At 50.4% G+C, this 10807-nt stretch overlaps 1 protein-coding gene across 8 annotated transcripts in view; it reads left to right on the forward strand.

Moving 5' to 3' along the window:
- The window catches only part of RAPGEF3 (Rap guanine nucleotide exchange factor 3), a 40130-nt gene extending 33051 nt beyond the window's left edge, over window positions 1-7079 (forward strand). For 6 of the 8 annotated variants that reach the window (XM_064284334.1, XM_064284331.1, XM_064284335.1 and 3 more), the window contains 5 exons: window positions 1018-1105; window positions 1433-1497; window positions 2141-2195; window positions 2355-2426; window positions 5238-7079. In XM_064284334.1, the coding sequence (XP_064140404.1) occupies window positions 1018-1105; window positions 1433-1497; window positions 2141-2195; window positions 2355-2426; window positions 5238-5356 (399 nt within the window). In that variant the 3' untranslated portion in view covers window positions 5357-7079. Of the gene's footprint in view, window positions 1-1017; window positions 1106-1432; window positions 1498-2140; window positions 2196-2354; window positions 2427-4683; window positions 4733-5237 lie in introns of all 8 variants that reach the window. The other 2 variants (XM_064284337.1, XM_064284333.1) reach the window with 2 other exon arrangements.
- Window positions 7080-10807: the final 3728 nt, after the last annotated feature.

Below are 10807 nucleotides of genomic sequence, written 5' to 3' on the forward strand. Positions count from 1 at the left end.
CCTTAGCAGGGCCTTTAGAAACCCTGACCCTTGAGTTCCCGGCAGTTCCTCCATCTGTCCTTGGTTACACAGGGTTCCCAACCCTGGCTCAGGCCTAATTCCCTCTGGCCTGTCAGTTTGGGGAGCTGGCCAAGTTTCGGGGGTATTTAGTGTTACAGTGGGAGTTGCCCAGTGTATTATATCATTCAATGTGTGTGAAGAAGCATTCACTGTGGATATATGAATACCAGGACAGGATGTATGGGGCGTATGACCTTGGAGTCTGAGGTGCCAAGGGAGTGTCAGGGGGACACTGGACTCCTGCTTAACTGCCTGAGGCCTCAGGAAGCAGGTCCTGGCACCAAGCACCCATTGTGCGCCAGGCCTGTCAGCGACCCCTCAGGAGCCCTGAGGGGCTAGTGGGCCAGACTAGAACCAAGGATAAGGACAGAGTTGGGGGGCTGAGCCCTCTACTCCTAGGAACTATTGAGGGATTTGAAGGCTTTTACAGTGTTCAGGAGTGAACCAGAATGGAGGTGCTTTTATCAGCACCTGGGAGTACTTGAGAAAAATGTTCACCTCGTGGACATGTAAATGGCTGGGTTTCCCCTCTGAATGATGGGGAGACCTATGGGATTCGAGAGGTTTAAAAGAAGTTGCCCTCCAGAGAGACACACAGAGAGGGAGGAATGAGAGAAGTCGGGGGGGCTGATTGATTTTCAGGAAGCCTAAGGGTCTCTGTGACTAATTGCCATGAAGTGTCCTTGGGGGCTAATCGGAGGTCAGAAAGTCACTTGCAGACTCTGGGGAGTTGCGGCCTTTGATTCAGGCCTCCCCCTCCCCCTGCCTACCACAGATGCTGTCTTGGTGAAATCTGAGGATAAGGAGAAACTAGGCTCTGAGTCTCACCCTCATGGCATGGAGATAGGCCACCCTTTGTTGTAACTCTTTGGTGGGGTGTGCATTTGGTTGTGTGGTCTGTGGTGGGTTATAGTGTATAGGGTTCTGCCTCTCTGACTGTAGCTTCTCCCCTCTCAGGACCCCTCATGGAACCACCGAGTATATCGACTGGCCCTCACCAAGCTGTCCCCTCCTGTCATCCCTTTCATGCCCCTCCTTCTCAAAGGTAATAGGATCAGCCCTTACCTTCCTGCCTCCCTCTCCATCTATTCCATCCAACACCATCAGAGTGATTATGATGTGTCCGTGCCTTGGGGAGCACAAAGATGAATTAGGAGGTCACAGGCTAGAAGAGGAGTTAAGACCTGCAGACAAATAATGATGACATTAGATGGTCTATGCCACGAAGCCTAAGAGACATAAGGAAATTGCACCAGAGGTTGGAGGGGGAGCAAGAAGAAGAGGGCAGTGTGGGGGTGGCCCTTCACCATTCCTGGGCTACAAGAAGGGGAAGAAGTTTGGGGACTTATGAGCAAAACCCATTTCTTTGCAGACATGACCTTCATCCATGAGGGGAACCACACACTAGTGGAGAACCTCATCAACTTTGAGAAGATGGTGAGCTCAAGAAGAGTGGGAATTTACCACTGGAGTGGGTTGGAAGACATGACTATGGGGGGGTGAGAGATGACCTAAATTTGTTAGTAATGATATAGATATGAAAACTTATTTTTAAATAGTCCCTGCCTTACTCTACTGGAGACTGGAGGGTCTGGTCTCTGTTAGGGGTTGCTGGGGTAACAGCTTCAAGTATCTCACTCTTCAACAAGAGCCCCTTCCAGGCCCTCTTCCTCTCTAAGCCCTTCCTGACCTCTTCTTCTTTCCACTGCCTGGTTCCCACTAGACCTCTGGGCTTGTTAGGGTGAGTAGACATGGCCCATCTCTTATAGCCCCCTAGTCCCGTGGAGCCCTGGTGGTGCAAAGGTTAAGCACTGGGCCGCTAAGTGAAAGGTTGGAGTTGGTCCATGGGAGGAAAACCTGGCGATCTGCTTCCATAACAATTACAGCCTAGAAAACCCTATGGAGCAGTTGTACTCTGTCACAGGGACTCACTATGAGTTAGAATCGACTTGTTGGCACCTAACAACAGCAGTCCCTAGGAGTGCCCATTCAAAGGGAGCTTCGATCCCCAGGTGCCCCACAAGGGCAGGACAGGGTTCTGCACCTCAGGGCAGATCTCATGCCCTTGTGTTGCCCACAGCGAATGATGGCGAGAGCCGTGCGGATGCTGCACCATTGCCGGGGCCACAGCAATGGTGAGGCTGGGCGAGTGGGAGGCCTGGTCAGTCGGGTGTGAGGTGCCACCCTCCAGCCCCCTAGGAGCCAGGAGTGGGGCCCAGGAGAGCCCCTTCTCCACCCTCACCCAGCTTCCTCTGCAAGGCTTGGCCCTGACTCCTATCTCTCCTCCCACCCAGTGCCTCTCTCACCACTCAGAAGCCGAGTGTCCCACCTCCACGAGGACAGCCAAGCCTCAAGGATCTCCACGTGTAAGTATAGGTAGCGGTGGGTGCTAACCATACTAACCCACAGCACTCACCGTGGGCCAGGCACTTTGCATGCACGATGTGAATAGCACTTCACAGCACCTCTAGGAGTTAGGTAATAATGTTAGTCCCGACCAAAGATGAGGACACAGGCTTGAGTCTTTAAGTAACTTGCTGAAGGCCACACAATTAGTTGGTGATGGAGCTGGAACCCAAACTCTTCCTCTAGAACTGCATATTTTTAAAAAAATAATAGTTATTATTTTTTTGTTGTTGAAAATATATGCAGCAGAACATACACCAATTCAACAATTTCTACATGTACAATTCAGTGACACTGATTACATTCTTCAAGTTGGGCAACTATTCTCACCCTCCTATTCCAAATTGTTCCTCCCCCATTATCATAAGTTTTCCAACTACTCTTCCGAGTTTCTGTTGTCAATTTGATTCCACACAGATCTTAAAAGAGCACAGTGCTCAAGGCAGACATTCTTTACTAATTAGGCTAAACTATTGTTTGGTTTAAAGAAGATTTCAGGGAATAAGGTTTAAGTAGACCAGGAGTTCCTAAGCAGGGTTTCAGGGATCTGTGGTTGGGCTTCAGTGATGCAAAACCAAAAAAACCAAACCTGTTGTTGTCGAGTCAATTCTGACTCATAGTGACCTTACAGGACAGAGTAAAACTGCCCCAATGGGTTTCCAAGGATCGGCTGGTGGTTTTGAACTGCCGACCTTTTGGTTAGCAGCCAAACTCTTAACCACTTTGCCACCGGGGCTCCTCAAGGATCCAGGAGCTCTCCCCTTCCTGGATCAAGGCTCCAGGAACCCCCTAAAACTCTGCAAACTCTGTGTGTAGTTGGGTTTGTGCATTTTTCTGAGAAGAAAGTCCTTAATTTTCATCACCTAAGACTTGGGGGGCCACCAGGCAATTCCTATACCCTCCTGACTTTAGCCCTTCTATTACAGTGACTCTTTTATTACTGAGTTTTTGATGAAAGTTTACACAGCAAGTTAGGTTCCCGTTTGACATTTTCCATACAAGTCGTTCATTGACATTAGTTATATTTATCACAATTTGTCACCATTCTCTGTGTCTATACCCATCCATATATGCAGAGCCACATATTTTTTTATAGGATCTCAGTTGCATGTCCACTAACCGTAATCCACCCTTTCATCCCACCCTGTCATCATTGACCGTTTATTTTATATGTGTGTGTGTGTGTGTGTGTGTGTTATGTATATAATATTCAGATGATATAATGACCATCTATGGATCCACCAAGGATCCCTCATGGTACAATAGCTAAGTGCTTGGTGCAAACCAAAAAGATGGCAGTTTAAACCCACTCAGAGGCTCTGCAGGAGAAAGACCTGGCAACCTGCTCCTATAAAGATTAACCCATTGCCCTTGAGTCGATTCCAACTCACAGCTACCCTATAGGACAGAGTAGGACTGCCACATAGGGTTTCCAAGGCTGTAATCTTTACAGAAGCAGACTGCCACACTCTTCTCCTACAGAGCAGCTGGTGGGTTCGAACCTCTGACCTTTCGGTTAGCAGCCGAGTACTGTAATCCTATAAGGATTACAGCCTAGAAAACTCTATGGGGCAGCTCTATATAGGGTCACTGTGAGTCAGAATGGACGGCACCTAACAACAATGACAAGGACCCACCACCAAACCCAAGTCTGAGAACATTGACAATAACTCATATCTCCCTCCATTGTGCTCCCCTCTCCTGTCCCCTTGCCTCTCCCCACCCAAGGTAACCACTATCCTCAAGTTTGATTCAATTATTTCTTTTTTCAAAATAGCTTTATCAAATATATATTATGCTCCAACAAAAATATCCTTTCACTTTAGGTTTCTATTTTTTTATGTATCTGTAAAGGTCTTATATTCAGAATACAGAAAGAACTCTTAGAACTCAATAAAAAGATAAACAACCCTATAAAATATGGACAAACATTTTCACAGTACTTAACAATATAATATATGCAAATAAAAATTGGAAAAAATAGTGGCCAAATATATTACTTCGATGAAAATATATTAACCTCCAGATCCAGTGAATGTTCAACAAACTTCGAAAAGGTTAAACACACCCAACACGTCTTAAGCAGTGTAAACATAAACTCATAGTAAATTTGCTGAAAAACTAAGAGAAAATCTTAAAACCACGTTCTAGTTATTCTTGAGCTTTGTAAAAGGAGTATTATGCCCTATGTAATCTTGGAAACCTGCTTTTTTTCAGAGTCCACACTGTTAACCACCATGCTATTCTGCCCCCGAATCTGTGGGAGGTGGGTGGGGCAGCAGAGTTTGAGGGGACTGGTGATGAGAAGGTAGGGTGGGGGAGGAGGGCAGCAGAGTCTCAGGGGACTGGAAATGAGAAGGTAGGGTGGGGGAGGAGGGCAGCAGAGTCTGAGGGGACTGGAGATGAGAAGGTAGGGTGGGGGGAAGAGGGCAGCAGAGTCTGAGGTCTGGAGATGAGAAGGTAGGGTGGGGGGAGGAGGGCAGCAGAGTCTGAGGTCTGGAGATGAGAGGTAAGGTGGTGGGGAGGGCAGCAGGGTCTGAGGGGACTGAAGACAGAGAAGGTAGGGTTAGGGACAGAGGGCAGCAGAGTCTGAGGGGACTGGAGATGAGAAGGTAGGGTGGGGGGAGGAGGGCAGCAGAGTCTGAGGTCTGGAGATGAGAAGGTAGGGTGGGGGTGGAGGGCAGCAGAGCTGGTGATGCTCTTTGGTGGGGGGAGGGATGGGCTTTACAAAGTGGTGTGGCCATCTCTCTGACTGCTTTCCCCCCTGCTAGGCTCAGAGCAGTCCCTAAGCACCCGGAGTCCAGCCAGCACCTGGGCTTATGTCCAGCAGCTGAAGGTCATCGACAACCAGCGGGAACTCTCCCGCCTCTCCCGGGAGATGGAACCATGAGGGAGCTGGGGCTGGAGCAGGCACTTCCTCCAGGAAAGCCAGGGCAGGCCCTGGCCAAGGGGCCCACAGGCTGGCCACAGCTGGATAGGGCTGCCCGTGGAGTGGACTTGAGGCCCTGGAGAGGACAGTGTGGAGGCAGCCGTCCCCTGTGATGACTGGCGGCCAAGGAGGACCTCAGATTGGAACTGAACTGGGGCCCAAGGCCGAGGAATAGGGGGCAGCGAGGCCCTGGGAGTGGGTAGGAGAGTGAAGCGGGTGCTGGGACTCTGTGTTCAATAGAGATCTCTCCATCCCAGGTTTTTTCCAGATTCTGTGCCTTGTGGCTTTGTTGTCCAGCCTCTCCCAGGCCCTGTGGTTAGTTTCCCAGTGGATGGAGAGACAGCCTGCATGTGTGTGGCATGTGTGTGAAAGGGGTGGGGGCTGCTGCGATTGCTCTTTCCCCTGGGAGGAGGGCTGGGAGCCCTGATTTTCTTTCCACCGCCTATGAGATAAACAGTTGGGTGTGATCAGGGCTGTTTATGAGGGAGTGGTGGTCCCTGAGGAGCTTTATTGTTATTGCAAATGAACAAAAATCTGTGTGTTCTGGGGCCAGCACTGTGGAGGGTGTAGAAGTTGAGGCAGAGACCTTGCCCCCTGGGAGAGGAGCTGAGGAGGAGGTGTGACACTTGTGGAGTAGACCCAGTCACACCGGCCACAGAGGTGAACGGAGAGAGGTTGACGGAGAAGTCCCTCCACCATGCGTGGTCTCTGGGATCAGGCAGAGCTCCAGGATGGCTGACGGCTCCCAGATGGGCCTCCCAGGCCCTTGGCCACAGCACCTGCTGGAGCCCGGAGCCTCTGTCAGTGGCCAACCAGCGTCACCATCAGCTTTCCACAGTGATCTGATAGGATGCAACTAGCCCCTTCTACCTTCCTCCTCCTGACTCCAGTTCCTGTTTCCCTCTGGCCTGGAGCACATCTTGGCCTGTTGGGTGTGGTTCATGTTGAACAGAGGCCTCTGAGAGGTTGCCAGCAGCAGCAAGGACACCGAAGCAGAGGTTTCTGGGGAGAGACAACCCCTTGCAGAGGCCTAACACCCTCAGCAACTATACCTACATGCCAATAGAACTTCAAAGAACCATGTCAATTTCCCTTGCACCTTGGACTACCCTTCAACCTCCCAGGAAATCATCATTTGTCATCAGTGATGAGAATCATCCCAGCAAGCTCTGTTAGCATAAAGGGTCCTCTTTTTCCTGCCTCTTCAGCTCATCCCCAAGGAACCAGCTACTGTGAGGACCCTTCCCTCCCTACTGCAAGAGGCAGAGCTCACACGAACAGTGGCATCACTAGGATTGGTGTCATCCAGTGCGGTAACTCATGGTATCACCCTCCCCCATGTTAGTTGCCATAATATTGTGGCTAAAACACCAGAAAATTTGACAAAGTCAGCGACTATAAAAAGACCTGCAGCCACAAAAACAGCAGTGCATACTTGTAGCACGTGCAGACCAAACCACGTGATTCGAAGTGTCATTGTGATTGGGTAATAATGGTAGCTCTGACGGAAATGCATAAGAAGGGTCAAAAAGTAAATTAGCATAGAGTTTTAGTCTTGTAGGTATATTGATACAAGTAAGCTGAGCTTACGAAAAATGTTTTTGTTGTAACTAACTACAGGGATATTTTTATAAAAAATAATAAATTTCTGCTGAAACACTGCACAAAGATTTTACAGTCATTTTGGTGTCACTGCCTCTGACAGTATCAACTCAGTGAGGTCTGCATCCCCGGCCCCCAACTCTTCTAGTGACGGTACCGCACACAAGGACATGCAGGCAGGGTCTTTGTCCTCCTGCGTGCTCCATGGCCCTGGAGCCTGGCAGGGATAGGCACGCTGTCTGGTGCCGGGACAGACCTGATAGCCTTGGGATGACCCCTGAGTAGGTATTGAGGCAGCAGGGCCTGATGACATCTGGAGGAAGTGGGTCCATACCTGGAGGGAGTGGAAGTGGCTGGATGTGGCCGAGCCTCTGCACCTGCTCAGCAGGTCCATCTGCCAGTGCTCAGACCAGACAAACCTTCCCCTTTCCTCACCTCTGCATTGCTGGACCTCTCTCAACCCCATGGACATACACACAAACCTTCCAGAACAGTCTGACGGGTGGTGGTGGAGTCCTTAGCAGGGAGGCAGAAAAACTGGAATATACCTTTTTTTTTTTTTTTTTATACCTTAGGTTTCTAAGGGAATAGGACCAAGCCAATTAACAGTTCTCTGTCTTAATTTCTCCACCTGTAAAATGGGTGTGATGATCTCCATCAGCTCTTAGTGACAAACAAGTTAAACAGCAGCTCCTATCACCAATGGCAGAAGTGGCAGCCACCTGCAGTCCTGTGTCCTTGGCACAAGGGAGGGTATCATTGCCTCCTGTGAAGTCATCAGAGGCCAACCCTCTGGGACAGACTGAAGTGGAGCCAAATGGCAGGGCTGACCAAACCAGTTCCTTGCCTGTGGGCAGAGATGGAGAATCACAGAACATGGACGCTTCCAGAGCTGAGCAAGGATGACATGTAGGCCCAGCCTTAGTTAGTCGGGACTCCCAGAGTTTTCTTCTCTTCTAGGCCTATTGTCTGTTGGCATTTCAGCAATGCTCAGACCAGGCAGCTAGCCACTGCCCTTTGCATCCTTTCAAGGGCAAGACCTGCCCAGTGATGTGGCAGGAGCCACGTGGGGTGGCAGCTGGTGTCCTCCATCAAAGTTTCTTCCTTTTGTCTTTGTAACCACACCTACATCCCAATACAACTCAGAAGCACGTGAATCTCCCTTTCGCCTTGGACCACCCTGCAACCTCCCAGCTGCCTCAGTCTCTTGAGGGGACAGGCTTTGAGTCTGTAGGAAGTGGGCTTTCTGGAAGCAGTGCCCAGGGTGGCAGGGCCTTGGCTGTCAGTGCAGGAACAGACAGACTCTGGGAGCTGCAGGAGCTGAAACCCAGGGTACCTGGTAACTGGCTGGGTTGTGCACAGATGTAAGGGAAGAGGCTGAGGGGGAGGGAAGGGCTCCATGTTAGGGTGGCCTCTTGCTCTGAGGGCTGTGTTGCCTTCCTGTCCCCCTTACTGCCCAGGCATGGGGGTGGGGTGGGGAGGCCATCCAGGCTGTGTGTAGGGGGCTCCTATGTTGTGTTCCATTTTCCGGGCAGCCATGATGGAAGGAGGAATTGATGGAACTACTGAGAGAGGCATGAGGGAAGGGAGTGTGACCTGAGGTGAGGCCTTTAAAAAATCCTTTACCTAAAAGGAACAAAATAGAGATGGGGTATGTGTGTGTGTGTCCTAGAAGAGTCCCCAAGGTGGGGGGACTGGGGGGGTAGTTCTTCTACAAGTAGATACACATGCACCCACACCTATCCCTACCACTCCTTTACTTCTTTTTATTAGCTTCCCTGTGAAAGCCTGGGGCTACTCTTGGTCAGGCTTGGGCTCTAATTGTGAGGTATACACCAAGGAGGGCCTTGCCAGCAGGCAGAGCAAGATCTAGTAAGGGGGTAGGGCAGTCCCGGAAGCCCCAACCCTTGACAGCTCCAGCTTCTCTCCCAGGAAGCTGACCCTGCCCTCTACCCCAGCCCCAACCAAGCAGGAGGGCAGATACAGAGTTTGTGGCTCCGTACCCTCCGCCTTCACTCCATTCAGCATAATGTTAGAGCTCAGGAAGGGGTGGGGGAACTTCTGCTTTCACATTACTGGTAGCTTCTGTGTCTCCAATAGCCCTTAGCCTCTGGTTGCTCTGCTAACCAAGCAGCAAAGATTAATCTTCTCAATGTGGCTGTTATTCACAGCATTTGTCGCAGTAATAATAGATTTACACTTGAACAGTGTTTTCATCCTTCCCAGCAAACTTTCATATGTACCGTCTTATTTTTATCCTGATGATCCGAAAGGTAGGGCAAGCATTGTTTACCCTTGTTTCATAGCCAAAGAAACAGGCACGGAAAGATGTGCCTAAGGTCACACGACTGGTTAGTAACAGGGTGGACTGGTACAGTAACTGGGTATGTATCAGCCGGGCCCCACCATGGGCCGTCCCATCCATGCCCTTCCTCATGTCCTGATGCTCCCCCACATCCCACTATTGTAGGGATAATAAGCCAGTTGTTGAGTCAATTCTGAATCATGGCGATGTCAGGTGTGTCACAGTAGATCTGTGCTCCATAGGGTTTCCAACGGCTGATTTTTCAGAAGTAGATCATCAGGCCTTTCTTCCAAGGTGCCTTTCGGTAGACTCGAACCTTCACCTTTCGGCTAGCAGTCAACTGCCATAACTGTTTGCACCACCTAGGGATCCCTCTTGTAGGAATAGACCTGGGCTTATAAATTTCTTCCTTCTTCCCTCTTACTCTCCTTCCCTTATGCTCTCTTTTTCTCCTTTCCATTTGGAATACTTACTGTGGGCCTAGTAGGCAGTTCTGGCCACCATGGAGCACAGAACAAGATGAACACTGAACAAGTCCATCAGAGGTGAAGATGCTGCAGAAGGCAAGTTCAGAAAGTGATAGAAGTTTAGGGCTTACAATCACTGACAAGCTGCTCCCTGTTGGAAGGCAGGTTCGCAGCCCAGCGCCTACCCCCTACCCCCAACCCCTCCACACCAGCCTGCACAGCTCTGCACAGAGAGCTGGAGATGCTCTCAGCTCACCACTGGTACAAGTCACTGGGGTATCAGACAGATAGAGTGGCTGGTGGCTAGGGCCCAGCCAAATCTCCAACTTGGTGGAAAAACAAACAAACAAACCCAAACCCATTGCCATCAAGTCGATTCTGACTCATAGTGATCCTATAGGACAGCGTAGAACTGCCCCATACGGTTTCTAAGGAGCACCTGGTGGATTTGAACTGCTGACCTCTTGGTTAGTAGCTGTGGCTCTTAACCACTACGCCACCAGAGTTTCCTCCAAACCGGTAGTTGTTCTTAATCCCTGCCTCCCTTCTACAGATCGATAGTCCAGCAAGTGAATGCATTTCCAAAATGTATCATTTTACCCCGGGCTTCTTCCACATTGGCCAGAGCCACGGGCCTGAACTAGTGTCCACCCAGGCCTGCCCAGCTGTCCTAACCTATTCAGGCATCCTTCTCTGAGACTCTGGACTCTTCATGCCCCGTGCTTGCAGGCTTCCTGCAGCCCAGCCTGACCAGTCGCCCAAGGGTGAAGCCACTTGCACTCCAGGCTACAGACAGCTGCTGTCCCTGCCAGTGGTGAAAAAACTGGATTGTCCTGAGAAGCCATGTCTGACTCGCTATGCTTTGAGAGAGGCTTCTCTCCCACACCTGGGAGCCTTCCTGGAGGAAGGGAGCCGTGATGGGGGCAAAAGGGGCTGTTGGTTGTGATAGGTGGAATACTGAGGAAGGAGCATGGGCCTAGTGGCGCCCCAGAAGAAGGCAGAAGGCGAGGCCAGGGTTCAGAACCCCTTCTTGTGCTG

The sequence above is a fragment of the Loxodonta africana genome, chromosome 4 (assembly GCF_030014295.1).
Source record: "Loxodonta africana isolate mLoxAfr1 chromosome 4, mLoxAfr1.hap2, whole genome shotgun sequence".
NCBI classification, from domain to species: Eukaryota; Metazoa; Chordata; class Mammalia; order Proboscidea; family Elephantidae; genus Loxodonta; species Loxodonta africana.